This window comes from Aethina tumida, chromosome 5 (assembly GCF_024364675.1).
Source record: "Aethina tumida isolate Nest 87 chromosome 5, icAetTumi1.1, whole genome shotgun sequence".
Lineage (NCBI taxonomy): Eukaryota > Metazoa > Arthropoda > Insecta > Coleoptera > Nitidulidae > Aethina > Aethina tumida.
In genome coordinates, this window is record NC_065439.1 from 1,230,050 (window position 1) to 1,257,789 (window position 27,740).

The window sequence follows — 27,740 nt, forward strand, 5'->3', positions numbered from 1 at the left end:
TTTTCGATTCTGCTATGTATAATCTTAGAAAAAAGTTTTAGGTACTTTTTCCTCCGAGTTATGGTAAATAAAAGAATCTTGAAAACTTGACCAATTATTAAAATATTTTCGACTGTAAATTATACCAGTAATAGTATTGTAGATTCATCTTAATTTAACTTTTTTTTTAAATACTTATTTAAATACTTTTTTCTCCGAATTATGCTTAATGAAAAAATCTTGAAAATCTAACAAATTACTATTCATTTTGATTTAACTGTTAAATAGACAGATTTTGCAAATCCAATCAATTTCCCAAACATGCCACGCCGTCAATTAGAACGGCTCGCCCAAAATTGTGCTCTCGTCTTGTGCGAAACGGCATTTCTATAAATATTTGCCGAGTCGTGAGATGATGGCCAATGCAAAATTGATCGGAAGCCCGCGGCGCTTGCCAGACCTCTCCCAACCAAAAATCGGGACGCGTCGCAATACTAATTCGCTAATTTTTCATCGGCCTACGCCGCACTATCTTAATTCCCCGTTTGCTCCCAGCAACAGCCCGTCTCGTCCAATCAATACCCAGAATAAACAAGCACTTTGATTAGACGACATTACGGGCTCCACGTGGCAAAAATCCGAAACCCCATAACAAGATCGCTCCGGCGACGGCGGTGATTATCGGCTGCATCGGGACCAAGGGGAGGGGGGCGTTCGAGCGAGACGGGGAGAAACTGCATCAGGGCAGAGAGGCGGTGGCCGCGTCGACGGCGGTCGATATTGGGCTGCGATCTTGAATAATGTAGGGCCCTGCCGCACTGCGCGTCGTTGCAGCCTCTGCCGCTGGTGCGTCACCGTGTCTCTTGCCGCCGCCGACGCCAGACTGGGTCTTTTTTTTTTTTTTTTTGTTCGTCGTCCATCTTATGCAGCTTTGGATAATCTCGGGATCTGGCGAGTCTGAACCACCGACGATCCGATCAAGTTGTACAGGCAAGTTACAACTTGCAAATATCCTCAACTGATAAGGCAATTTAAACAAGTAATTACCAGTGAAAAATCTGATGGCTACTTAAAATTAATTATGACAAGTCGACTTTCGGACACAATTAGAGTACATTACCGTGACTGGAATAATGTAAATAACACGCTAATGGCCGCATAATTTGTTTCAAGCAATGTAAATTCATTTTTAAAGCCTTATCTACAATTTGCGACTGCAGATTGTGTCACTGATTAATTACTGTTTTTAAGCGAATCACTTTAATCTCCACTTTAAAACGTTATTGAGACCAATTTATTGTTCTCAGTAAACATTCGTACTTTTAAGTTAAGTTTAGTTGACCGTATAAATAATTAGATGTGTCACACAACAACATCCTATAAAATCCAATAAAAACAGACGTGTGATACAACGAATTTCAGGAATTCGGTTGAGTCAACTGGATCATTAGACTGAATAAAGTATCGTTTCCGTTCGAATTAAAGAGTGGTTTTCGATAAAGCCCTGAGAGGTACCTGAATTCGAATTAATGCACTTCCGGTTAAACGATGTTTTAAACCGTCATTAGTAATGATTCATTACGTGTCCATTTATAGAAAAAACCAGTGGCTCACAGTAACGGCTGTGGTACCCATTACGGTCCTTGTTAATCGAGTGGGTCAAGACAAAAATTATATAATCTATTTATATTAAACATTCCATCTAGAATGGTCAAACACTCTTCAAACAGAACAATAGAATCTATAGAACATCTCAAAAATTCAACTATGTCTTTACCTATCACGAAACCCCAACATACGCTTATCTATCATTTTGCTTTGCCTTTGACAGTGATACCAAAGGTTTTTTATGGGATAAACACTTTATAAAATTTTTACTGTTTTTTTTTCTGTACAACTGAAATCTCATTTAAGAGAATTTCATTTTTATCCCATAGAATATGTGAACATAAACTCTTAAATTTAGTGTCTTCATTTTAAGCCTCATTACTTAACAATTCTTCATCAGTCTCTCATCCACTCCACGCTTAATGACACTTACAATTCATCATCGGTCTATCATACACTCCAAACTTGATGACGAAGTAAAGGATTACAAAGAGGGAATCCCATTTAAAAGAGTTTATAAATTTTATTTATATCCCATGGAATATGTAAACATAAACTCTTAAATTTAGTTTCTTCATTTTATGCCTCATTACTTAACAATTCATCATCAGTGTCTCATCCACTCCACGCTTGATGACAAAGTAAACGATTATAAAGAAGAAATCTCATTTAAAAGAGTTTATAAATTTTATTTATATCCCATGGAATATGTGAGTATAAACTCTTATATTTATTTTTTTTATTTTATGCCTCATTACTTAACAATTCATCATCAGTCTATCATCCACTCTAGATTTGATGACAAAGTAACCGATTATAAAGAGGGAATCTCATTTAAAAGAGTTTATAAATTTTATTTATATCCCATGGAATATGTGAATATAAACTCTTATATTTATTTTTTTTATTTTATGCCTCATTACTTAACAATTCATCATCAGTCTATCATCCACTCTAGATTTGATGACAAAGTAACCGATTATAAAGAGGGAATCTCATTTAAAAGAGTTTATAAATTTTATTTATATCCCATGGAATATGTGAATATAAACTCTTATATTTATTTTTTTTATTTTATGCCTCATTACTTAACAATTCATCATCAGTCTATCATCCACTCCAGATTTGATGACAAAGTAACCGATTATAAAGAGGGAATCTCATTTAAAAGAGTTTATAAATTTTATTTATATCCCATGGAATATGTGAATATAAACTCTTATATTTATTTTTTTTTATTTTATGCCTCATTACTTAACAATTCATCATCAGTCTATCATCCACTCTAGATTTGATGACAAAGTAAACGATTATAAAGAGGGAATCTCATTTAAAAGAGTTTATAAATTTTATGTATATCCCATGGAATATGTGAATATAAACTGTTATATTTATTTTTTTTTATTTTATTCCTCATTACTTAACAATTCATCATCAGTCTATCATCCACTCCAAACTTGATGACAAAGTAAAGGATGACAAAGAGGGAATCTCATTTAAAAGAGTTTATAAATTTTATTTTATCCCATGGAATATGTGAATATAAACTCTTAAATTTAGTTTCTTCATTTTATGTCTCATTACTTAACAATTCATCATCAGTGTATCATCCACTCCAGACTTGATGACAAAGTAAAGGATTACAAAGAGGGAATCTCATTTAAAAGAGTTTATAAATTTTATTTTATCCCATGGAATATGTGAATATAAACTCTTAAATTTAGTTTCTTCATTTTATGTCTCATTACTTTACAATTCATCATCGGTCTATCATACACTCCAGACTTGATGACGAAGTAAAGGATTACAAAGAGGGAAACGCACCGAATTCCATTGAAAATAAACTGATAATACACCGCACCGTCTCGATTTTAAAATGAGTCACTGAAGTTACGTGTTAAATCTCAATAAGGCCTCCCTCCCCCTTTCCTCGTCGTCCGGTTCTGAGTGCAAAAATCGTGTTACATGCCGTAAGTAACGACATTATCGATAGGCCCGGTCGGAGAAGTCACTTGTTACGGTTCAAAAAGTGGCTCCGTCAATGGGAAACGACGGTGTAGCTTCGGCCATTTTTCCATGTCGCATAAAATATGTGAGAAACACGACAATAAAACACCGAAATAACGGTGCATTATGATTGAGGCGGTTGCCATCAGGCTTCCTGCATTTGATTCATTTCGCACGCCGTTGCTATTAACTGTGTTGTAAATCAATAGTAGTGCATTTTCCGATTCATTAAAATATTCGCTTAATAATGGTTTTATGGGCAATCTGTTCGGCGCACGCCTTTTACATTCGATTTTGTTCGCTTGATTGTTTTATGGTACCACGCCACGGTGTACCTTCCTCCTTCGACGATCGAAACGCCGGAGGTGCCTTAATTATTTACCTTTCATTCCGGATTTTTCCTCATTCAATTCGAACGGCACGACTGAAAAAAAAACGGTTTTCATTTCATTCCAGAGGAGCCGTAATTATCCCCGGTGTTGAACTGACCTTGTGCTGATTGGCTATTTAGATTTTATGGTTCAGGTGTCGCGTATACACGGTGCAGTTTACGATGTAGTTTCCCGAACGAGACCGATAAATTCCTCGAAAGTCGATCCGATTTCACGATCCAGACCGGTACCGCCTCCTTTTGTGCGGTTTTTATTGCGGGGCCACGCCCGGAAATAAAATATAAATTAAGGGACTGAGCCCGTTGCAATTAGCGGCGACATGAATACCATTTTAGTATCGATCAACGCACACGACTCAAGAAGGACCTCAAATCAAATCAAAGAGTTGTCGCCGTTCTTCCAATTATCCGCCATTGAAGTGGTACCGTTTTTATGGGGTTTTGGCGTTGTGTGGCAACGATTTTAATAATATCGGCGGTGAGGCGGCCGCTGATTAAATTGTTCGAGGCGGCCTCTCCCCCGTCTGGAGTGGCGGCGGGCCTTTTGTGGGGAAGGCAACGTGGGAAATGGGAAGAAGCAACGACCGTAGGGGGGCAACGATCCCGACGGCCCGACGCTCTCACTTATATTTGTTTATGTTCCCGCATTCAATACGACATCGGACCATCCAACTGTTGTTCACCTCTTCGTTAATCTCAATGGTACCTCAAAAACTAAACTATCGTCGTGCGATGGTGATAGTGTCGGCGCACGTAGTGTGTGCGAGCGCTAGGTCAATCACATCCGCCTGATTTTCGGGATGGGACAACCGACGGACGATTTGGGCGTCGCGACGCGCAAGTTCGTCGACCCCGCGGCCGGCAGACGGCGGCCAGGTGGGGCGCCGTGCAGCGGCCACCGTTCCGATTAGCCCGATCATCTCTCCGGGGCCCCCACACACGTCCGTCCGTCCGTGTCTTCGCCCTTCCGCGTTGCGGTAGTCCCGGGAATATCGGCGCTGCGTCTACCTCTATGTCACACACACTCATCGTTGCGTGTCGGACTGTCAATTAGCCTGACAAACTCTAACTTTTGTGAACATTCTTCAGACCCAGACAAGGGAGTTATCATCACAATGCGATAATAATGGCAAAGCCTTCGGGCACGTGGTGAATCAAAATCGAATTCCGCTGCGACCCCCGTTGTTTCACAGCTATTATCAGGCCCTCCGTGCGCCCCTCGTACACAGGTTAATGCGGTTAAATGCATGTCGTTGACGCCTCGCGTCTTGCACCGCTCAGATGATCCCCCACATTATCCGACGACCGAAAATTCGATTCGGACGGCGCATTTGCGCACGCCGCGACGCCGTTTACACAGCATCCCTGGCACGGGCAGCGGCGGCGCCTATCAACGGCGGATACGTGACCTGGATGGGCACAGGCTTTAATTTATTATTACTTTAGGCTTTTCCAATACGTCAGTTAAGTCTGTATTAGTTAAAATGACCCAAGACATTTAATTGAAAGCCTTGTCGGTTATACATAACCGACAGTCAAAGGGGAAGGGCATTATGCACACGTATCCCCGTCCCGATGCGTCGACAGACGAACGCCAGACTCCCGGTCGGCGGTGCAAAACCCTCCCCCCACCCCTTCCGGCCGAGTCTGGGGCGCACGAGGAAACTTCAAAGTTGCAACTGCGATGCGGACGCCGGCAGTGTGACCCACTTTGTCCGTCGGCATTTCGAGGCGTTGCCTATGTCGTTGGGCGCACGGAAAAAAACTGGGCTGTTGCACAATGTGGTGTCAACTCGAATCGATTTTGAATTTTCATCCGTTTGTATTTAAAATATAATAATCACATCCTTACCTATCTAATGCATTACGTGTGTTATATGTACGTGGCAAACAATTTTTTAGCTGTAATTTTTATATGAATGTACCAATTTTTCAAGGTAAATTCAAAAATACTTCCTTCTCGTTATTGCGGTGATAAAAACGTTGATAAAGATATTCGAGGTTGTGTTGAATGGACATGGAGGCGCCACCTGTGCAACTGCATGCGAACTACTCGAAATGGTCTGCAGATTCCTAACCCCCACCCCTTATTTGTCTGATACATTACGTGTGTTAGATGATGTGTTGAATGAGCATGGACCCGCCACCTGTGCAACTACGTGCGAAGTACTCGAACTTGCAGATTCCTGCCTTCCACCCTTACCTTGCTGAAGTATCCGACTGTGTGGCATCCCTCGTTGTCCACCATGGTCATAACGTAAAACAAGAAGGGCTCGACGTCGTAGTACAACGTCTTGTGGTCCAGGAAGAACTTGGCCAACAGACACAAATTCTGGCAGTACTGTTTGTAGCGTTTACCGTCCACTTCCCACACACTAATTTTGTCTTTCCTGTACACTTCCTCGCCGGGGGGGTGGCGCCACACGCACTTATAAATGTGCCGCTCCAGAATGGTCCTCGACTTCATGTAACGCAAACAGTACTCGCAAATGTACAGCTTGGGTAGCCTGGCGTAGTCCTCCGGATAGGGACTCTGATACCAGACCTCCATCTCGAACTTCCCCATTTCAATATACTTGGTGCCCTTGGTGCTGGGCTGGTTCTTCAGGTCCTCTTCGATGCGCTCGCTGGCCAACGCCTGGGCGTCCCTGAACAGCTTCAGGTCGTACTCGGGCACGAAATTAGTCAAGTCCGGCTCTTTGGTTTTGTCCACGATGGGCTTGACGTCTTCCATGGGCTCCGCCTTAAACTTAGACCTCAAGTCCCGTATTTTCATCAAGTACTGCTTCTGTTCTTGCGTCACGTGCGGCCTGGGGCTCTTCTTGTGGAACTCCAACGCTTTCTTTCTGGTCTCCTCGCGTTTCTTCCTGTCCACCAGCTCGTCCTTGCACTGTTGTATGGATACGTTGTGGTAGCTGGGGCAAGCCTCCAACGTGAAGTGCTTGTCGTACTTCCCGGATAGGTGTCCAAGGCTGTCGCAGCCTTCCAGAGGACATTTACGTTCTTCCACCGCTATCAACTCACTTCTGGACTTGGCGTCGTTCCTTTTGTTGTTCTTGGCCTTGCCTTTAGTAACAATGGGGGCTCGCTTCACCGGTGACCTGCTCAAAGACCTCTTGGTGCTCTCCGTATCGGAGTCAGTGTCCGTATAAACGTTCTTCCCCAGCACGTGCTTGGACTTCCTGGTGCTGGCGGACCTGGTCAGCTTCCTGGTGACTTGCTTCTTGCTGGGACTGTCGTCGGAGTCGGAGTTCACGTCTTTAGGAACGACGGAGGGCTTCTTCACTGGCTTCTTGACCACCTTCCTCTCCTCCTTAACGGAGGAGTCGGCGCTGCTCTCGCTGTCCGAGCTGCTCGTCGATCCGGTGGATGAGGAGGCCGAGCTCGCCGAGCTAATAATGGCCTTGGATTTGGGGGCTGGCTTTTCCACTTTCTTAACAGCCTTTGGTTTCTCCACAGTTCTGGCATTGGCCTTGGGTCTGGGCTCGGGTTTGGCCTTTGGAGCTTGAGCTTTAGGTGGCGCTTTACCGGATTTGGGCTCCGACTTGCCGTTGTCGGATTCCGAGCTGTTTTCTGGGGAGAATATGCTCTTCTTTTTGTTGGCGTCGTTTTTGGCGTTGGTCTTGGCTTTCGCTTTTGGAGGGTCTTTCTTTACCGGTGGGGTTTTGCCTGTTCCTTTCACCGGTTGTTTGTTGACTGACGCGGCAGCCTTGGCCACAACGGATTTCGGCGTTATTGTGGCCGTACTTTTAGGTTTTACATTACTTTTCTTTTTCACATTGGATTGTTTGGTGCACTTCTCATCTTCATCAACACTAGAATAATCTGAAGGTTTGGAAGTCTTTGCTACTTTAGCAGGGGGTTGTTTGGCCTTAACGGCAGGTTTCTCTGTTGTTTTATTCTGGGCAGTGTTTTCGGTGCTCTTTCTCGGATTCTTTTGTACCTGTGCTGTCTTCTTCAATTCCGGACCTGACGGTTGTTTAACCGAGTCTTGGGACGATGAAGACTCACTATCACTTGAAGACGACGAGTCAGACCCACTCGAGGACGATGAGGAGCCTGAGGAAGAGTCCGATGATGAACCGGAGGATGATTCTGTAGAACTTTCAGCCTACAACGTTCAAATTTAATACGTACTTAATTTTATAAATTTATTTTGTGTTACCTTTTTTTTAACCGGCATTGTTGTAGACATTAGAAACCATAAAAGCCGGGACCTTTAATTTTATTTAAAGGCTATTATTTACAAAACAAACCTATTTGACAACTTTGACAGTTCAACATCTGACGGCGTTAATAAAAATTGTGTTTTTACAGTTGCCTATACCAATTTTGTTGTGTAAATAACAACTATTTAGACTAATATTAATTAACCAAAGTAAAGCATTATAATTATATAATGAAAGAGGAATAAATGACACAAATAAATTAATATTTTAACTGTTTATAACACAATAAATTTTTAAAAAATCACTGGTGACATCTAGCGGAAAAATTGAGAACTTATAAAAATGAAAAATTAATCCACATTATTCGTGTAAAATTTATAAATTTGGGCTCACAAAAGATAAATTAAACAATAATAACATAGCATAACACATTATAAACAATAAAAACCAAAATTAATTCATAATTTTAAAAAAATACTAAACAATAACAAACAAGTTAGATACCTACATTGACAGCAAAAGTCAAAACAATTCATAGATGTTAAACGTCAAAATATAGACTTATTTATATATTTAGTAAATTTTAATGAAATGTCTTGTCAGATCAGACTGACAGCCAATTTACACGACATCGGAGCAATAAGGAGGTGTTTATATCCCACTGACGACAACAGAGGTGACAAATCAACAAATTACTTTCCGTTTCATTAAAACAATGGCTTTCAGGTGGTGAAGGCTGGTTACAAAACGCTCACATATCCGTATCACCAACGGGTGACATAATTGTAATAGCAAACGAAAGGAGGTTAGTGGTTTTGACTTCCAAGTGGGACTCAAACACTTCGCTCAGTAACTACTGGATCAGTTACTCTGGTTCTGTGCACGAATATGACACAATCAAAGCGGTTTTGTGCCTCCCAATCGTTGGGCAAAGTCAAAGCTCACACGTAAGTTACTTGTCATAATTTGTAGTATGTTTAAGTTGAGTTAATTGTTGTAGGTGGGCCCAGACTGGACATGTGTGATGATCGGCTACGACTCAGGTTATGTGAGATTTTACACAGAACAAGTGGAGCTGTTGTTTGAGGAGCAGCTCCACTGCGAGAACATCACGAACATAAAATGCCAGTCGCAGCACAGCCCCCGGCCGGACATATCCCCGGAGCTGCACCCGGAGGAGATATACGTGCAGTACCAGTCAATACTGGCGGTGATAAGCGGCCAGCACCTGTTCTCCAACCTGCGACACCTCAGGAGCAGGCTGGCGCGGGGCGACGCGCCCGACTCCTCGCAACTCACATTGAACCCCAGAAAGTGGGGGTTTCAGGATCAGGGGGCGATTAACGATGCGGCCGTCGTGGGACTTAACTTGACCAGCACGTTCGACCACCTATTAACGGCGTCGACGTGCGGCGGCTTCGACACTAAATACAGGGCCATAGCGCCCCACAACACCCTGGTTTTGGGAGCCGGTTCGAAGCCTTACCTGGGGTATCACTACGCCTTGGAGGGCGGAGCACAGCCCGTCCTCAGCGACGTCGCCAAGGCGGTCGCCAGTAAACTGAAGTCGGCGCTTCCGTAAGCTTATTGCTTCACCACACTAATTTATCCGATTTTAATGTTGTTTAATTACAGGGGCTGGCTAACGGGCACCAAGACCCAGGCGGAGAAGCAGATGACCACGGCCATGCAACCGGCGGAGACCATGGGCTGCCGCTTCGGGCTGTGCGACCTGAGACGCACCGGCACAACCGTAGTCCTGTCGCAGGACCGTAAACTGGCGGCTGTCACCGACGCTCTAGGGCGCGTCTTGCTTGTGGACTCGTTCCGGGGCGTCACCCTGAGGGTGTTCAAGGGGTATCGCGACGCCCAAGTGGCGTTCGTGCAGGTGCCGGACGAGAGGAAGTCGAAGCACAAGATCGGCAACAGGGTCGCCTTGTTCCTCGTCATTTACTCGACGAAGAAGGGTACGTTGGAGTTCTTTTCGGTGCAGCAGGGTGCCAGAATCGCCACGTTTTCGGCCTCCAAGCACAGTCGGTTATTGTACATCAACTACGGGTTGATGGGCTTCGTCACCACCACCAAGTCCAGATACATTTGTCAATACACCGTTGTTTTCATGGACAACGATGGGCAAATCAAAGAGTTTCTAATACCATTCCACTTTGCTTTGACTGAGAAAAACAACAAGAGAGCCAAAGACATACATTTTTATAAAAAGCTACGTACGCTGGTTAAGTCTGGGGAGTTTGACCTGGAGAAGCTGAAAACTGAGGCCTACAACACTTGCACGGAGCTCAAAACTTCAGAAATTCAACTACAGACCGTTGACTTGCTTTTAAACAACAAGGCTGTGTTCCCTGAAGTAGCTTTACATTGCCTCGAGTATTTCGCCGAGAAATGTGACGCCGAAACTGAAGACGGCTTTAAAATACTGGTCAACAACGCATTTTGCCTAATTAAGTTTTACATTTTCCTAAGAGATTCGTCTGAAAATCTGGACCAGCGCAACGGTAACAAAACTGAAGCCAACACGACGTTAAATTTAAGTGACAAGGAGCTGTGCAACTTACAGAAGTTGCTGGATTTGAACGTGTTAAACGACAACATGAAACAACTGGAGGTCAAAGTCTCCTTCAGCGACCACAAACGGAACGCAGCTCATGACTTTATATCAGCTTTCGTACTGACCAACCCGGAAGCGATTATTTTAAAGCCCAACTTGGACGAAAACCAGCTGTTGAAGGCCTCGGAGGTCGCCTTCAGAAACTACATAGCCGGCAACGTTAGTAACTTCGGACAACTTCAAGAAAGGATCTCGTCAAGCAAAATACTAATGAAAGACTTGTTTTACCTGTTGACCTACTATTGGGTTAACAGGCCTTTGAACGTGCATTTAAACTTAGAAAAAGAGATGAACAACCTATCGTCTGTGATATACTGCATGGTTAAGGCGGCGAAGAAGGAGGACGTCCTGATTGTGGACGACAGCATTTCGAAATTCTGGTCGGAAATACGGGACATACTGGCGAATTCGTCCAGACCGTTTCCGGCCTTGACGGCGGCGATTTTGTGCAAGAACATCGCACAGAAGTACGAGGCGGAGAACGCTCTAGATCAATCCGGTACTAGTTTGGAGGACGTTAACATTGAGGTGTTGTCGCAGGAAAACGTCCAGTGGTCCTTGCTCATCGGTAAGTTGGAGGATGTGTCTCTTCTTAACATCATCCTGTCTAACAGGCCAGTTACTAACAATAGTACCTTGCCCAAGTTGAGCCACGAACGGGTGGATGTTAGCCTGAAGTACATCCTGCAGAAGGGTAAGGGCTCAGTTAGTGAGCTGGTGGCTCAGTGGTTGTCTAAGTGCGGCGTTAACCCCCGGGATATCCTCATAAACGAATACGTTCAACACAAGTTAATTGAGGACGAAGGTACTAACGTAACCGACAATGATCTGACCTACGAGGAGTACTCGGAAGACGAAAAGAATCTAGTCAGTGAGTCGGCGGTGTTCAAATATATTTCCAGACTGAGAACCCAGTTTCCTTACAGCCTAGAAAGTAGCAACCTCCTGGCGAACTTAAGTTGGGAGTACGCGTTGGCCTGGCAAAAGGACATCCAAAACTTGGAAAACTTGGAAGCCGTAATGAAATGCCTTGACCTAATACCCAACCAGAAAATCAAACAAGGCCTGTGCAACCTAATTTGGAACACGCATTTGAAAATCGTTTACGAGGGTGCCAGCAAGCTGATCAACAAAGTGGGCAAGCTACCCAAAGAACGGTTGTGCAGGCAAGACACCGGCCTGTCAGATTATCAAATAACATCGTTCATCAACATCTGCACGAGTTTCATGGACGCATTTCTGGACGTAGCCGAAAAGAGTGCCACGGAAGTTAAGCCCCAGCTGCATTTCGAGCCGATTTGGGAGAACGGAAGCCAACCGTTGGTGCAGCTGTGTCTGGATCAACGTGACGTGAACAGGTCACTGCTTCACCTGCATTACCAATTAAGTTTATGCCTGCAAATGATAGCGACGTTCGCAATAAAGCATTCCAAGCCCATCAACAGTTTATTCGAGGCGGGGGTCGTCGGTTTGTTCTTCACCGACATGCAGAGGGCCCAACTGGTCATCACCAACAAGCCCGACGTCAAATTGAACGCGTCCCGCACCCAGTTCCTAATCAAAATCATCTCCGCTAGCTTAGAAAGCGTGACAGTAACCGAAAACGAACGTATTTATTCGGCGGAGCACGTGAAATGGATGTCCAAGTGTCTGGACCTGGCGCGTTTGTGGAGCTTGGACGTAGACATGTTGAAGCGGTACCAGGTGGTGCAGCTCTACACGAGCGGTTACGACTTGCTGGCCGAGGAGCTGTTGCCCGCCATCAACGACAGGAGGGCGTTGGGTTCGGAGCTGTTGGCGGTGGCGGCCAAACGGACGTCGCAGTATTTGGCCTCTGCGCCCAACTTGAGCGAGAACATATCCGCCTTCAGTCCGGTTTTGACCAGATACCTTGACACTCTTGTAGGTAGTTGAGTAGGTGGTGTTTCTGTAAAACTTTTTATTGGATTGTTTCAGGTGGGGGAGTGGTGCACTCCGAGTAGTCTGCAGTCAATTACGGTTTTGGCCAATCATGCGTTATTGTGTTTGTCCGAGGACCAGAGTGAACATAAAATCGTTCAACATTTGTTGGAGGCATGCAGCACTTTAGAAGACTTGGAAAAATAAATCGTTGATTTTTATATACTGTTATTGTATATCAAATTCGTCTGTTCAAAGTATATCATTGTTTAAATGTAATTTTAATATATAATTTTATTTGCCGAGTGTTTTATTTACCTATGGTCTGTAATATATTAGAAGACCTAAACCTACACTCCATTCAAACTAGCTACGCAGTACCATTTTTATTACATAAGTAACTACAAGCTAATTCCAATAACAATTTATTATATTTACTTTATAAAGGGAAAAAATAATCAACTTCAAGTAAAATAAAATATATTCAACCAACAAATAGTGATTACGATGAAATGGTTTAAGGGCAAGCTTAATATTGCTTTATTATTATCGTTACATAAATACTGCGTAGTTAAATCATCTTCTATTTCGTGCCTGGGAGGTTTTCTAGGATAAATAGTTACACTTTTGTCGCAGTTCGATGAAGAGTAGCAATTAATGGGGTTTTTGATGTCCTCATCATAGCATATTCGAACTTCCACCAAACACTGAAGGTTCTTGTTACAATCATCAGTGCATTCCATACAGTGCAACACAATTTTAGCACTAAAGGCTTCTGACAGTTTCTTTTCAATATATTTCTTAGAATATAGTTTATTAGAAGGTTCGAAACCAAATAAATCACTGATATTGTTCAAAATTAAACTCACGTTATCATAAATTAATAAGGCCTTTTCAAAGTACTCCGATACATGATTATCCTGAACAAAATTTAAGTGCCTTCCATGTTTTGTCCATTCATATTTCCAAAAATTTTTATTCGTACGTTTGTTCAACACATCCGGCCAAAACTGGTCAAGTTGATCTGTGATGTGTGAGACACTTGAAATATCAAATTGTTCTCGAGAAGGATTGGAGTTGTGTTTTGGCCATAAACCGTGGATGGTCCAAATATCGGTTTTTGGTATATTACATTGGTTCAGATCTTTTTCTTTGGCTTTGCATAATCCTACAGGCCATTGAATGGACATTACATTTTGTTCTTGTGAGCAAATAGTCGATATCCATAAACTAAAAACATTATATCAATCAAATTAAAATGAGTACTGTAGAACTTGTATGGGAAGTGTATGTATAATATTATACAGTACAAAAAGAGTTTGATCCATCTGAATCCTGAAGGAGACATCATGTGCAGTAGAGACACTATGGGGTAGACTTTTACTGTCTCTCTCATGCATGATGCCTCTCTCTAAATTCAGACGGATCAAACGCTTTTCCTACTGTATAAATAATATGATAACAATGATATAAAAAATGTATCATATGTTACCTTAATACGATTCCAAATAACGTAAAACGAAACATGACTTAACCAGATCAATTACACAGATTTACCCACTTTTGTAATTTAGCACATGACCTTTTTATCTCCTTTTGCAAATATTTACTAAGAACATGTCATTCTAATAATATACTTATCTTCTATTGCCTTGTCTTAAATCCAACTTCTTCTGAACTTTGTTTATACTCAAACAGCACAGTCCATTAAGGACCCCATGTCCCAGACTTGTAAATGACAACCCAAGAACGTTTTGTCTAGTATTTGTGAAATGTAAATATAAATGATTTATTTATTGTTAATTTTTTCTCAAGCACTGCCAATACTTGTTTTTTCAAATCAAATACATACAAAAATCAGAAGGTTCTTTAGTATTAATTTGTATTTGTTTCCCGTAGATTTTTTAATTTAATATAAGTAATACAAGCTTATCTATTATCTACTATTAATAAAACAAATAGAATATTAATAAAATAAATAGAATATTATTCGTGTAGACTTTATTTATTTACAACCTTCACAATTCCAAACATGTTTTTATCAAAAGATACTTATAACAATTTGTCAGTCGCAATCATGACAAATTTGAGGAAGTGAGTTGCTTATGTCAACTTAAAAATTATTGTGCAACAATTTTAATTGATGTCACCACTACGTTCCAAAATCCCAATGTCCAACTCTTAAAGGATGTCTCAGGGAGGTCTTGTCTGATACTTATTTAAGCAAATCTTCCTGATACGTCCCCACACTTTGTTGAAAGGGTGACTGTTGCCTTGATAAATGACTCTTCATTCAAGATTTAAAGATTTTATGTGATTTCTAATCACAGAATGAGAATCAAAGCTATATTAAAAAGACTTCTGAATTATAAAAATAGAAATAAGATTGCTGTATTATGTTAATAGTAATAAACAATAAAAAATGGTAATATTGTTATAGTTTTTTATCATTTTAAAGAGTGGGATGTGCGGACAAGGTCCATAAGGAACGTATTGAGAATGTTCTAAAGGGGTGGACCGATTTTCAAAAACTAAGCAGCAATGTATAGTATAGGGAATTAAAGACCCCTCCATTCCCATTTAAAGAAATTTGAGATACGGCATCCTCACTTAAGGGGTTGATGGTTTTGCCATACTTTTTATCTATTTTGCTATTTTGATGCATTCCATGTGAATAAGGGATGTTGCCCACATATTCTCGAACACAGTGTACATCAAACAATTGACCAACTTTCCTAATGAAACAAATGAACATTGAATTATCCTATCACAACCAAGTTACGTTCTTCAATTAATTTGTGTGAATGTTATTTAAGTTAATAATAATAAATAATAACAAAATTATGTTTTGACACTTTTTATTGTGAAAGTTAATACTACCTAATTATAACAAATTTAGAATGTATATTATAGGTAATTTAATATACTCAATCAAACACTAATTATTGAGAAGAATAGGATAGATAATTACATTTTCAGGGCAATTCGATAAAGTGTAGCAATCAATGCGGTGTTGGATGTGATCATCGTAGCATATTCTAATTTCCACTAGACAATCCGTGTGAAAATCATCAGTACACTTCCTACAACGCAAAACAACTTTAGCTTTAAAGGCAGAATCCAGAGTCTGTTGAATATCTGTCTTATGATATGAATGCGATGGTTTTAACTTGACATTTAAAATCTTCCTAACATTTTCATAAACTTCTAGAGTCCTCATGAAATACTCCGTCACATGTTTGTTGTAATTAAACTTTAAATATATACCATGTTTCATCCATTGATACTTCCAAAAATTTTGATTATTGTCTTTGTCCAATACATTAGGCCAAAACCGATTAAGTTGATGCTCGAGATGTGAAATGCTTGCGTAAGTAAATTGTTGTTGAGATGGATGCCGTCTATATTTTGGCCATAAACCATGAATGGTCCAAATATCAGACGTCGGAATGTTACATTCATCCGGAAGTTTGTCTTCGGCTTTGCATAATGCCGCTGGCCATTGGACGGACAACACATTTTGTTTTTGTGAGGAAATAGTCAATACCCATGTACTAAAAACATTTAACATAATTAACAAAAAGTGGTAGTACAGTTATTTGTTAATTAAGCATATCATACAGCTTTGCAGGAGCTATAGAAATCCTAAAAGGCAAAAAATAATGTGTGGTTTTTAAATTTTAAAATTCCAATGACCAGCCTGTTTTCTTATTATATTTAAACAATTAATTCCATCAAATCAAAGGATTTTGGGTTCTTAAAGGGCTAATTTCAATCTAAAGGTAGACAGTCACTGAAATTTGAAAAAATAACTTTAAAATAGTGTATGTCATTACCTAAATATGAAGCCGAAAAACATAAAATGACACATGATACAACTAGAATTACTACACTAATTTATAATGTGCATTTATGAGGAAAAAAATGTGTGTATATATATATAAGTATAAATAAAAGCGGATGTGGTACAAGTTAATAATAACAAACTTGTGGTTGCATTGTTTTATCAGACAGCTATTCCAAATCCTACTTAAGTTTAAGTAGTTGAAACACTTTACTTAAGTCAATATTTTGTCCTTGTGGAAAATTAGAACTAGAAATAAATAAAATATATACTTATTGCGAAAATCAAGAGTACATATTATACAATGCAAAATAACTTTAACATTAAAGGCAGAATCCAATGTCTGTTGAATATGTGTGGGATTTAATTAAATATCTTTCACCATCCTTTGAAAATAAAACACGAGTAAAATATTATATTTATTACAATTAGTTATATTATATTTTAAACAATAAAAACATAAAGAAATTACGATTTTTTAATATGAAATAATTTTTATTTGAGTAACCGCCTCTGAAGACGGTCCTGTCTAGTTACCTGGCAAATTTTTAAAATTCCCCACTAACGATACCGGGCCATCTGTGGAAAGGTAGATAAACTAAATGAAAAATATCTGGAATTCCTACATTGTTACGTCAACGGTAACGTAAATAAAAATAGTAGCTAAGAAACATGCATTGTAGACAAAACTGGTGATAAAATCAACAAAACACATCAAAAAATGTACAAGACACGTTACATTAATTTAATACTCCTCATATTCGCGCAATCCAGGTAAGTTTCAACAATTACACCTCAACAAAGAACTCCCAAACAATTTGTAGGTCAAGTACTAACAATTATTTTTTCCAGTTTCTCCCAGTCACCCTCCGACTGGGACTACTTGGTGTACTCGCAGAGGTGGCCGATAACGGCTTGCGCCGAATGGGAGGAGAAAAACAAGTCGAACACCTGCACTCTGCCGAATCCTGAGGCCTGGACCATCCACGGCCTGTGGCCCAACAAAATCGGTAAGGAGGGCCCGTTCAACTGCCCGTCGGCGATACACTTCGACCCCCAGGCCCTGGAACCGATACGGGACGAGTTGAACGCGCGTTGGACGAACATCGAGGCCAACACGAAGCCAGACAGCTTCTGGAAGCATGAATGGGTCAAGCATGGTACCTGCGCCTCTTCGTTGCCCCAGCTTAACAGCGTTTTCAACTACTTCAACAACGGTTTACGACTGAATAAGGAGTACAACATCATGGATATTTTAATGCAAGGTGGGGTCAAACCAGGGGGCAATGGCTACAATGTTATGGACTTAAACAACGCCATTGTGTCGGTTACTAATACGAAACCGGTGATTTTCTGCGAGGTCGATAAGAGAACCAAGGAGTCTTTGTTGAGCGAGATCAGGATTTGCTTCAACAAGAGTCTGGAATTGATCGACTGCATTCCCAATGGGCCAATACATGATTTTGAATCTCATGGAGACGTTTTGACTAACTGCAACTTGGACAAAAGTGTTAAGTATTATGCTGATTTGCCCATGATTTATGCTGATCCTTTCAATTACGATATTGATATGTATGAGGAATACGATAAAAGATTAGCAGCATATCAGCTACACAGGCATATCAAATTTAGGGAAGACTTACTAGATTTTTATAGATACATACGGTTCTTAATATGGTTTACGTTTTAGAACTGTGCACAATCAATTGAGTTGTATATCTAATAGATTCATGTAAATAATTAAACAAATTACTTTTCCCTTTATACTATTAGATAACTCACTACAAGATATTGTTGTATATTTTAATTTTTACTAATTAGTGGACAAAACTGATGTAATTATGTACTTATATTTTGAGTGGTTGTTATATATAGTATATTTATTTAAAATTAAATAATAAAATTACAAAGAAATAACTTACTTAAGTATATTAGGTGTAGGTAAACAGTTTTTGATGGGCCTTTTCTTACTATTTATGGTACTTATTTGTATATATTGATCCTTATTTTGTTTTCATTTCTAAGTAATAGGAATTATGTGATAATTTTTTGTAATTCTGGTACTTGTTAGTATACATTAAATTGAATTATACTTCAAGTGAAATATAAACTTAACTATAAAGTAACAATAAATGATTTTCTTCATAACTAAGTATTTATTAAACTGATTTTTACTGTTAAAGAACAATAATTGTGATAATTTTAGAATTTTACCTTGTTACCATATATTTATCTACTTAAATATACAACTGCAACGATTAAAATGTATATCAAGAACTAGTAAATAAATAAAATATTTCAATCGGATAAAAATGTTTTATTTGTCATAATATTGTTGTTAAACAAAGTACTGCCAACTTGTAAACAAGGTTTGTTTACAAACATTTATATGTTACCTATACTAAACTGAACCTAACCTAAAATTAAATAAGTTGCCCACACTGAACTAAAATTTGGAGTATTAGTAACTGTAAATTTTATAAATTAATATTAAATTTATTGCACTATTTATTGATAGCACACGTATTGGGTGAGTGTAAAACAGCTATAACAAAGTATAATATTAATTGTAATAATTAATAAATCATTTTGTGAAATATAGATTTAAAGAATTGATAAACATTTAGATTTTAAGTTTAGTTATTTCATTATCAAACAGATGTCACTGTACAGGTGTTTTCTTATTGAATTATTGAAACCAAGAAATTATTTTATTTTTAAATGTTATGCGTAATAATAATAACATATAAAACCAAAAATAATTAAAGTTACGTAATTAAATACTTATGTATAAGCAGAAGAAGAAGTCTAACCTTCAAACTAAATAGTAAGGTTAACCAAAATAATCAAACAAAATCCAATTTTCTCGCCCCCCAACAATGTTCCGCACATTAAAACCCACCGGTCTGATCCAACTGCTCAAGAACAACACACCGACGAAGCACATCGCGGCGTACAGCACGCAACAACCCGCCGTCCAAGATGCCGACGAGAAAATGGACCGACAAATCAAACAGTACGAGAAACTGACGAACGTCGTGCACAGAACGAGGACCAAAAAGCCGCAGCGGCGGCCCTTCGCCAAAGATTTGTTTGTGGGGCAGTTCGACACGGAAGTATTGACCTACCCCCAGTTGGAGAAGGAAGACATCGAACAACTTGAGGGAACCGTGGAGAAAATCACCAGTGTTGTGAACAAAGAGCTGAACGGCTACGACAAGTTCGACCAAAGGGTCGTGAAGAATTTGGCCGACTACAGATTGGTCGGCTTGCAACGGTCGTCGTTCGAAAACGGGTTGGAATGCAACGTGTCGGAACACATGAAAATACTGGAGGCTTTGTCGGAGAGCAAGTTGAGAAACGAAATAGTGCACAACGAGCAACTGGGCGTGCAAACACTGGTCAAATTCGCCGGCGACCAACTCCGGAAACGTATCCTGGATGAACACAAATGCATAGCATATTGCATGGCCGAAGAGAACTTAACGAGCTTGGATGGCATGGCCACCAAAGCAGTCAAATCCGGGGACGGTAAAAGCTACGTTTTAAACGGGGAGAAAATATGGGTTGTTAACGGACAGGAGGCCGACTATTATATTGTATTTGCCCTCACCGAGTTAATAGAGAGGGACAAACTGAAGTTCCCAAAGCTGACGGCTTTTTTGGTGGGGAAAAACATGAATGGCGTATCCACATCTAAATACAACATTGAAAATATTCAAATGGCCAAGGTAAAATTTGAAAATACGTTAGTACCGGTTGAGAATGTAATTGGTGAGGATGGAAAAGGTGAGCAAATGTTGTCTTCTATCATTAATGACTTTCGTTTGAGTCAGGGACCAATTTGTATAGCAATTAGTAAATTATTAGTTAATAAACTTTATGAGTATGTCCTAAGTGAGACAACACAGGAAAATTTGTTGTTGAAAACAGACGCAGTTAGGGAAAAATTAGGGCAAATTGCTTTAAAAATTTACACCATGGAAAGCCTTGTTTTCTTAACCAGTGGATTGATTGACTCATACGAAAACCAAGATTGTGAATTAGAGAGTGCTATAGTGAAATATTACTGCTCACAAAAGGCCCAGGAAATAGCCACAACTTGTATAAACTTCATCGGCACCCCAGCACTAGAACAGTCACATTTATGCCAACAACTGTATAAGGAAACACTAAAACTATCAACTTTGCACGAAACCAACGACAATTTGAAAATTCTAATCGCCTTAATGGGCATCAAACACGCAGGAAATGCTTTAAATGACGAAATCAGAATGGCACGTAATCCACTATTCCACGCCCCAGAAGTGATTAAACGGATGTGGCGATTGCGCAACGACTACGACGACAAGCCGAAGATCGTGCTCAGATTGAACGAGTACCTGCACCCCTCGCTGCTGATGGCGGCCACCAACCTGGAGTACTGCGTGCACCGCCTCAAATTCGGCGCCGACCAGCTGCTGATGCGTCACGGCGCCGACATCGTGAACATGCACATGGAACTGAAACGCATCGCCGACGTGGCCATAGACGTTTATGCATTGACGGCGGTGCTGGGCCGGGCCTCCAGGTCGTACTGCATCGGCCTGCAGCACGGGGACTTCGAGATGCTGATGGCCAACGCCTACAGCAACGACGTCAAGGAGCGTGTGCAGTACAGGGTGCGAAAAATCTACGAGGGGATGTGCCAGACCAACGACGAGAACCTCCGCATCATAGCCAAACGATTGGTAAAGTTCAAGGGCTACTTCCCTGTACATCCGTTGGCTAGAAACTTTTAGATTTTGTTAATTTATTCTGTTGTAAATAAAAATATGTTGCCAAATATAAAAAGTTTTATTGGTTTCACAACTTAAATGTTAATTTAACACACCACAAAGCATAAATAAGTGAGTCGTCCGTAAGTTTTGTTTAATAAAAATATATCACTTACAGATACACTGAGAGTTTTTTTGGTAAGCCTGGAAAGTCCGTGAGATGAGCCGCGTTAATTCTTTGAAACAATCAACACTGCTGAAGGTGCTAAGCCTGAAACCGTACAGTAGAGGATGGTGACTAGACTAAGTTGGCAACCCACCTAAAGTTTCTAAAGGTTTGTCGTAGTCCTCGTCGGCAAACACTTTCCTTGGGTACGACGTGGACAATTTAAATGGATCCTCTGAGTCACTCCTGTTCATTTCCACATAAAGCCTGACAGCCGACAGTGGTTCTTTTGCCCCGAAGGTCTGAGTGATCACTTCACCATTGGTTAGCCTAATTTGCAACTTGACTTGATCGTAATTCTTGACGGGGTTTTTAACCAAAACAGGTTGTGGTTGTTGCACAGGCAGCACCTCACCTAAAACTACAACTAAAACAACACTTCCTGAGTGCAAGTTACGTACCTGCTTGCCTGGCTTTCCGGGCCAGTTTGTCCTGCTCAATTTGTTCACGCACCCTCTGCTTCGCCAGCCGCTCCTCCTCCTTCTCGCGCTTCTTTTGCTCCATTATCTTCTTCATTTCCAGTTCCTCGTACCGTTTTTTGGCCTCGAGCATCTCCTTGCCCGACTTGATGCGGTTCTTTTCGCGCAACAGGGCCTCCTCCTTTTCTTTGGCCTCGCGCTCCAGGCGTCGCTGCTTCAGTTTGGCCTCGATCTTCGCCAGCTGCTCCTTCTTCTCCTCCTCGGTCAAAGGCTTCTTCTCCTCCGTCGACTCCGAAAAGTTCTCGTGTTTCGTCTTGACGGCGTGGAACTCGACCTGGTCGGACGTCTGGAACAGCTTGCCGCAGTCGTCGCACCTAATCGATTTGGCCACCTGAGCTGGCTCCTCGATGGTGGACTGCTCCTCGACGTTCGGCGTCGCGGCGGCCGGTTCCGGGGCGGGCGGGGCGTCATGCGGCGCGCTGTCGATCTCCTCCTCGTGCGACAGCAGCCACTCCATCACGTCCTGCACGTTCTGGCTGCCGGACCTTTTCATCGCCAGTTCACTGCAAATTGTTAGGTTAGGACTGGTGTTTTAACGTAACGTTTCGACTTACGCCCGCTCCTTGCTGAACCCCATTTCCACCAGTGTCTCCACGATATTGTCCATGCTTGTCTTTTGGGGAAAATCACGAAATTTTAGTAAACCGGGTAAAAAAAATGACGTTTGAAAGCTTTGAAGAATTTACTTAAAACAACGATGTTGTCACATTTCCACTAAGGCAATACAGTGTAAAGTTGGTTGTCTACTTAACACTTACAGTTAGTTTTTATTTTACAGTGAAATAATTAATTAGTTGAATAATTGCTAAACTACGTTAATTTTATTACTGTTTATTAGTGGTTAAACGAGTTAATTGTATATTAACTTTAATGTGGTAGGTGTGACAACATTGTAAATTAGATTTTGATGTTCCATTAAAAAGTTAAGTCTGGTCCAAGTTCAAATGTAATAATCTTTATTAATGCTCTTAAAATGTACTTACCAACTCATACCAAAACGCTACATAAGCTTAAGACAAGGTGACAGAAAAAAGGAGTACTTCGTAAGAAAACTAATAGGGTAACCTATAGTGAATCGATAAAATTTTATAATTCAACAAAATCTTGTAGGTATTCTAGTGAAGAAATGTACGATGTAATAGCCGACATAAAAAACTACCACAAGTTCGTTCCCTTTTGTACAAAATCCACAATATTAACAGAAGAATTGGACCAGCTTCAAGCAAATTTAGAAGTAGGTTTTCCTCCTATCTACGAAAACTACACTTCTTTAGTGACATTAAAAAGGCCCGTATTGGTACAAGCAATTTGTAGGGATGGACGACTGTTTAATTACTTGGAAACAACCTGGAAGTTGACTCGAGGCCTCGAAAGCAACCCAAAGACTTGCATAATAGATTTTTATATTAATTTTGAGTTTAAGTCTTTGTTACATTCGAAAGTTGCTGGCATATTTTTCGACCACCTTTGCAAACAGATGGAGTCTGCTTTTATTAAGGAGGCAGCCAAGAGATATGGCATTCAATCGTGCCCCATTTATTGGTTGTCTGGAGCTAAATCGTAGAGGATCAATATACAGTTTATTTTAAAATAAAATTATATTTTTATTAGTAAAGTCGTTTTATTCTAGCATAAACGGTTGAAGCTTATGAAGGACCAATAAGTTATACAGATTTAAACTAATATATACAATTTATTATCGACACCAACACAATTTAAATAATAATTTCAGTATTGCCTAGTTCTTCATCCGAGGGCAGATTAATTTTAGCTGGGTCAATGTAATTGGGGTCCACAAGCGGCAGACCATTTTCCTCCCTGTACTTAAGCTGTATGAAGGCCTCACGCTGTGCCCAGTCCTTTAGCCCGAAATCGGGCAGGTAGGCGAGGAAGAAGCCGGCGACGGCAATGCCCAGGGTGACTGAGGCGAAGAACACCGAGTGCATGGCGTTCCTGTCGCCCTGTTTCGACTTGTGGTGGAACCCATAGCTGATCCAGTTCTTCTCGACGACGGCCTGGGGCTTGGTGGTGCAGGCCTCTGCCGTGACTGTTTCGTTGTTCTTTTTGGTCGTCGAAACCAATCTGCGGCCGGCCGGACGCGCGAATTTCGTTAAAATTGCGCTGTTCAGCACGTACATTCCAGCCATTTTACCAAGAAAATAAACCGCGTTGAGGTTATGTGTCTGTTATGTCACTAATAAAAATGTCACAGTTGATATTTTGATGCTGTAATCGATTTGATTAAATTAATAAATAGTGCGGCCTCACATTTAACACATTTTATGCACTTTACGTTGAAAAAACGCCACATTCAAAGTATATCAATCCAAATTAAAAATACAATGTACTGTTGGTTGCCTATAGATACATCTATATATACAGTGTAGCCCATTTAAAAGTGGGACACCTCCATATAATTTGTATTTTTTGTCTGATTTTATAAACTCTTCTTATTTAATAAAAAATATGCGTATTCTTAATTAAAATAAATGAAAATGTAAAATGTCACCACTAGTACTACATATAATAATTCTGTTAGATGTTGCCCTCTATATATTATGTGCTAATGTATTAATATCATTATCTGAGTTAGTGGCGCTAGTGGAAATATACAAGGTATTTCTAAAAGTTGGGAAAGTTACTACTATTAATAATCAATATGAAGAAAACTGCTTTAACTTGAATGAATTAATTAAAGTCTATTTCAATAAAATACTGATTTATTGTTAAATACTATAAAAAATTATTTGTACAGATTAGATTTAAGGCATCTTTATAAACATGTGTGCACACATAATCCCGATTAAAATAATCATTAAATTGCCACCCACAGTCGTAGATTTGGACGGCTCGACAGTACTAGTACTAGGAAGTGGTTCAGGTGTACTTGTACTAGGATGAGGTTCAAGTGTACTGGTACTGGGATGAGGTTCAGGTGTACTGGTACTAGGGTGAGGTTCAACAGTTTTAGTACTGTGTGGTTTATGTGTACTAGTGGGATATTTGGGAACGTCCTCCCACGTTTCCAGATAAAATATGTCCTTCTTACAGTTAGGCTGACCGTAACAGTCCATGATGTTCAAATTGTCATCGAAACACAAGTAAATTTCGCTCAGATATTCGTCCTTAAGGCACCTAATTTTGGGTTGTGCCCCGATCGTCGACTTGATGGCGTTTAAAATACTGTTGACAGGCACTAATACATTGTTGTCGGGGTGTATGTTGTGTTGGGCCAAAATAGCGGCGACGTCGTACTGTTTGTTCCAAATTAAACCCTTTTTAAAATAGTTCAGCATGGTGTCCAGGCCGCGCACGTTGTGGCCGCACCGTCCGTGCTTGTCCCACTCGTGCCTCCAGAACTTCTGGTCGTTTCCGGTGGTGACGGAGAACCAGCGCGTCTTCATGTCGTCCATTATCGATTGCAGCTGGCCGGTTTCGAATCTCTCGTCGCCCAGACATTGCGTTTGCTGTCTGTAGTTGCGATTCGACGGCCAGACTCCGTGCACGGTCCATTTGTCTTTGATGGGGATGTGGCATTTGGTGTAAGCGTTTCTCAGTTTCATGTTCTTGCAGACGCTTTGGGGCCACTGTTGGGCGAACGCTATGTAATCCCAAGCGTGGGTTGCAGGAAATACGCTGAAATAATCATTTGCGAAACAAAAATCAAAATATTATTGTAGAAAACATTAAAATATTATAAAATCTAAGAAAACGAACTAATTAGATACAATTTCTTAAAAATTATTGATATAATTGAGAGGAAAACATTAAAATATTCTAAAATGTGTAGTTTTATTTAAAACCTAAAGTTAAAATTATAAAGAAAAGGTAAAAACGAAATTGTTCCATTATTTTAGTATTTTAATGTAAATTATTTAATGTCCTACAAAGCAGTTTAATAATTAAGTAGCAAACATTAAAATATTTTAAAACGTGCCACATATACAAAACCCAAAGGTAAAATTATAAAGAAAAAATAAAAATTAGTTTGTTTTGTTATTTCAGTTTGATATGAAATATGAATCATGCAGTTTGATTGTTATTTCATGGCATAAATATATTTAGTCAAAACTAATGAATCATTTTTATCAATCAAACTTATTACTGTGAGATTCTTTTATTTCAAAAATTCGATTTGCAAATTTTCAATATAAAAATTCATCTTTGAATATATAAAATATTAATTATGTGTATAAATCAAATGAAATTAATGTTCATTAATTTTAATTGATGCAAACATTTCGTATTATTACTGAAAATACAGATAATTTAATATTTTCAAATTAATAATATTTTATATACAGTGTGGACCATTTGAAAGTAGGACCCCTGCTGCCAATGATAAAGTAAGATGTGCATTTATGGATAAAATATCACCTTTTTTATCCAAAATCAAAACTTGCAGGGTAATTTTTGCATACTACATAATTATAGATCATTATAGAATATTTCAAATGGGCCACACCGCATAACTGAACATTATCGATCGAAGAGATTCGTTCAAACTTATATAACTAAAAGTTTTTCGGACCATAATTTGTTTCGTAACTTTTAAAATAATTACTCTTGGGACTTTAATATTTATTAGTTAATTCACAAACATAAAATTGATTATGTGAAAGAGAATATCCATCAATTTTTATCAAATTTATTATGTTACTTCAAAAGTTATTAAAGCACGTTTTTTGTGTTAAATAGTTAAAATTTACAAATTTCAATTGATAACAATAAATTAATATTTTAAGTTTAAAAACTATTGATTCGTCCTCGATTATATGTAAGAGAATACATATTAATTAGTTTTATTTAAAACCGTTATTAATTCTAATGTGATGTCCCAAATTAATAACATTAGATTATAAATAAATAAAAAACAGGTTTTGTTAAATTATACGTCACATTTATTTTATACCAATTTGCAAATATTGCAGTAACAACGTTGTTTTTTAATCGTGTGTTCTAAACTGGTAAAATTGTGCATCAATAGAGAGAACAACTCTGTATAACTTTACATCATAATAACAATAGGTAAAACACTAATTTAATTGTTAAAATTCAACAAGTTAATTAAAAGCGAAAGAGACACTCACCAAAACGAATAAACCAAAATGCGAATAACATGTTCTATTAAAATCATCTTTAAATGTAAAACAATGTTATTTGTTAATTAAATATTATACATAGAAAAACCTAAAGCATGCGTGTTCATGGTAAAAATAATAGACACTAAAAACGTTTTAAAGGCGGAGCTTAATTAGTGACTGTCGAGGAAAACAAGAAGGGGAAATAGAAAATAACTACACTATTTATAAGGTAATTAAACTACCGCGTCATAGAGGGCGCACTAAGAATCCGCAGTGTAAAAATTAAATTTACTTATAATATTAAAAAAACATTATATTATTCCCGTTAAAATTGATGATAATTAACTATAATTAAATATTAAGTGAATTAATTGTTCAATTTACACAACAACACACATTTAATAATTATAATAATGATATTTAATGGTACACTAATATACAAAAATAAAGAAATACAACCCTCACATTAATTTTTCATAAACCGACCAATTTTCAGCAACGTTGTTAGCACACAAAACGCAATTACCCAGTCGCAAACAGAACGACGGGCGCAAAACAAACAGGCCCGCACGGTTCGTTTGCGAAATTGATTTTTAACCACCCGTCAGGCAACCCGGATTACACCAAAGCGCCAAGATCCGCCCCAATCGGCCGGGTCCGTATCGCATCGC

At 39.4% G+C, this 27,740-nt stretch overlaps 9 protein-coding genes across 10 annotated transcripts in view; 4 read left to right on the forward strand and 5 right to left on the reverse strand.

Annotated features, from left to right (window-relative positions):
• LOC109598889 (histone acetyltransferase KAT7) overlaps positions 1-8,314 on the reverse strand; it is a 39,378-nt gene extending 31,064 nt beyond the window's left edge. The window contains exons 1-2 of the mRNA XM_049968321.1: positions 8,151-8,314; positions 6,189-8,096 (exon numbers count right to left, since the gene is read on the reverse strand). Coding sequence (XP_049824278.1) covers positions 6,189-8,096; positions 8,151-8,180 — 1,938 coding nt within the window. The 5' untranslated portion in view covers positions 8,181-8,314. The remainder of the gene's footprint in view (positions 1-6,188; positions 8,097-8,150) is intronic.
• Positions 8,315-8,720: 406 nt separating this feature from the next.
• LOC109598927 (rab3 GTPase-activating protein regulatory subunit) lies at positions 8,721-12,981 on the forward strand. Its single transcript, XM_020014830.2, has 5 exons — positions 8,721-8,830; positions 8,881-9,101; positions 9,155-9,732; positions 9,790-12,682; positions 12,737-12,981. Exons 1-5 carry the CDS (start codon positions 8,746-8,748, stop codon positions 12,884-12,886), a joined length of 3,927 nt encoding a protein of 1,308 aa, XP_019870389.2. The 5' UTR covers positions 8,721-8,745; the 3' UTR covers positions 12,887-12,981.
• A 161-nt stretch (positions 12,982-13,142) lies between these two features.
• On the reverse strand, positions 13,143-14,409 carry LOC126265606 (ribonuclease T2-like). The gene is made up of 2 exons (XM_049967620.1): positions 14,172-14,409; positions 13,143-13,909 (listed from the first exon to the last, which is right to left on the reverse strand). Exons 1-2 carry the CDS (start codon positions 14,204-14,206, stop codon positions 13,144-13,146), a joined length of 801 nt encoding a protein of 266 aa, XP_049823577.1. The 5' UTR covers positions 14,207-14,409; the 3' UTR covers position 13,143.
• A 2,734-nt stretch (positions 14,410-17,143) lies between these two features.
• On the forward strand, positions 17,144-18,647 carry LOC109598910 (ribonuclease Oy). The gene is made up of 2 exons (XM_020014813.2): positions 17,144-17,297; positions 17,376-18,647. The coding sequence occupies exons 1-2, from the start codon at positions 17,245-17,247 to the stop codon at positions 18,211-18,213; spliced, it is 891 nt and encodes a 296-aa protein (XP_019870372.1). The 5' UTR covers positions 17,144-17,244; the 3' UTR covers positions 18,214-18,647.
• Positions 18,648-19,199: 552 nt separating this feature from the next.
• On the forward strand, positions 19,200-21,319 carry LOC109598925 (complex I assembly factor ACAD9, mitochondrial). The gene has a single exon (XM_020014827.2). The coding sequence runs from the start codon at positions 19,403-19,405 to the stop codon at positions 21,302-21,304; it is 1,902 nt and encodes a 633-aa protein (XP_019870386.1). The 5' UTR covers positions 19,200-19,402; the 3' UTR covers positions 21,305-21,319.
• A 21-nt stretch (positions 21,320-21,340) lies between these two features.
• Positions 21,341-22,697, reverse strand: LOC109598926 (UBX domain-containing protein 1-B). Its single transcript, XM_020014828.2, has 4 exons — positions 22,540-22,697; positions 21,908-22,488; positions 21,601-21,861; positions 21,341-21,551 (listed from the first exon to the last, which is right to left on the reverse strand). The coding sequence occupies exons 1-4, from the start codon at positions 22,590-22,592 to the stop codon at positions 21,511-21,513; spliced, it is 936 nt and encodes a 311-aa protein (XP_019870387.1). The 5' UTR covers positions 22,593-22,697; the 3' UTR covers positions 21,341-21,510.
• Positions 22,698-22,805: 108 nt separating this feature from the next.
• On the forward strand, positions 22,806-23,600 carry LOC109598905 (coenzyme Q-binding protein COQ10 homolog A, mitochondrial). Of its 2 annotated transcripts, XM_020014809.2 has the most exons (3): positions 22,806-23,045; positions 23,096-23,219; positions 23,300-23,438. In XM_020014809.2, the coding sequence occupies exons 1-3, from the start codon at positions 22,948-22,950 to the stop codon at positions 23,315-23,317; spliced, it is 240 nt and encodes a 79-aa protein (XP_019870368.1). In that variant the 5' UTR covers positions 22,806-22,947; the 3' UTR covers positions 23,318-23,438. The 2 variants fall into 2 exon arrangements, with proteins under 2 accessions (XP_019870368.1, XP_019870367.1); XM_020014808.2 differs by having other exon boundaries at positions 22,845-23,045; positions 23,096-23,600.
• Positions 23,601-23,658: 58 nt separating this feature from the next.
• Positions 23,659-24,318, reverse strand: LOC109598906 (NADH dehydrogenase [ubiquinone] 1 beta subcomplex subunit 11, mitochondrial). Its single transcript, XM_020014810.2, has one exon. The coding sequence runs from the start codon at positions 24,130-24,132 to the stop codon at positions 23,701-23,703; it is 432 nt and encodes a 143-aa protein (XP_019870369.2). The 5' UTR covers positions 24,133-24,318; the 3' UTR covers positions 23,659-23,700.
• A 369-nt stretch (positions 24,319-24,687) lies between these two features.
• LOC109598913 (uncharacterized) lies at positions 24,688-27,212 on the reverse strand. Its single transcript, XM_020014817.2, has 2 exons — positions 27,076-27,212; positions 24,688-25,621 (listed from the first exon to the last, which is right to left on the reverse strand). Exons 1-2 carry the CDS (start codon positions 27,120-27,122, stop codon positions 24,748-24,750), a joined length of 921 nt encoding a protein of 306 aa, XP_019870376.2. The 5' UTR covers positions 27,123-27,212; the 3' UTR covers positions 24,688-24,747.
• Between the last annotated feature and the right edge of the window lie 528 nt (positions 27,213-27,740).

Coding starts and splice junctions, on each gene's coding strand:
- LOC109598926 (XM_020014828.2), bottom strand. CDS start 22,592: ATGGACAATATCGTGGAGACACTGGTGGAAATGGGGTTCAGCAAGGAG. Junction 22,489..22,539: donor GGGTTCAGCAAGGAGCGGGC/GTAAGTCGAAAC, acceptor AACAATTTGCAG/TGAACTGGCGATGAAAAGGT. Junction 21,862..21,907: donor CCGGAAAGCCAGGCAAGCAG/GTACGTAACTTG, acceptor TTGTAGTTTTAG/GTGAGGTGCTGCCTGTGCAA.
- LOC109598910 (XM_020014813.2), top strand. CDS start 17,245: ATGTACAAGACACGTTACATTAATTTAATACTCCTCATATTCGCGCAA. Junction 17,298..17,375: donor CTCATATTCGCGCAATCCAG/GTAAGTTTCAAC, acceptor TATTTTTTCCAG/TTTCTCCCAGTCACCCTCCG.
- LOC109598925 (XM_020014827.2), top strand. CDS start 19,403: ATGTTCCGCACATTAAAACCCACCGGTCTGATCCAACTGCTCAAGAAC.
- LOC109598927 (XM_020014830.2), top strand. CDS start 8,746: ATGTCTTGTCAGATCAGACTGACAGCCAATTTACACGACATCGGAGCA. Junction 9,102..9,154: donor GGCAAAGTCAAAGCTCACAC/GTAAGTTACTTG, acceptor TAATTGTTGTAG/GTGGGCCCAGACTGGACATG. Junction 12,683..12,736: donor CCAGATACCTTGACACTCTT/GTAGGTAGTTGA, acceptor GGATTGTTTCAG/GTGGGGGAGTGGTGCACTCC.
- LOC126265606 (XM_049967620.1), bottom strand. CDS start 14,206: ATGTTTCGTTTTACGTTATTTGGAATCGTATTAAG. Junction 13,910..14,171: donor TTATTTGGAATCGTATTAAG/GTAACATATGAT, acceptor TAATGTTTTTAG/TTTATGGATATCGACTATTT.
- LOC109598906 (XM_020014810.2), bottom strand. CDS start 24,132: ATGGCTGGAATGTACGTGCTGAACAGCGCAATTTTAACGAAATTCGCG.
- LOC109598913 (XM_020014817.2), bottom strand. CDS start 27,122: ATGATTTTAATAGAACATGTTATTCGCATTTTGGTTTATTCGTTTTG. Junction 25,622..27,075: donor ATTTTGGTTTATTCGTTTTG/GTGAGTGTCTCT, acceptor TGATTATTTCAG/CGTATTTCCTGCAACCCACG.
- LOC109598905 (XM_020014808.2), top strand. CDS start 22,948: ATGCTCTTAAAATGTACTTACCAACTCATACCAAAACGCTACATAAGC. Junction 23,046..23,095: donor TTCGTAAGAAAACTAATAGG/GTAACCTATAGT, acceptor AAAATCTTGTAG/GTATTCTAGTGAAGAAATGT.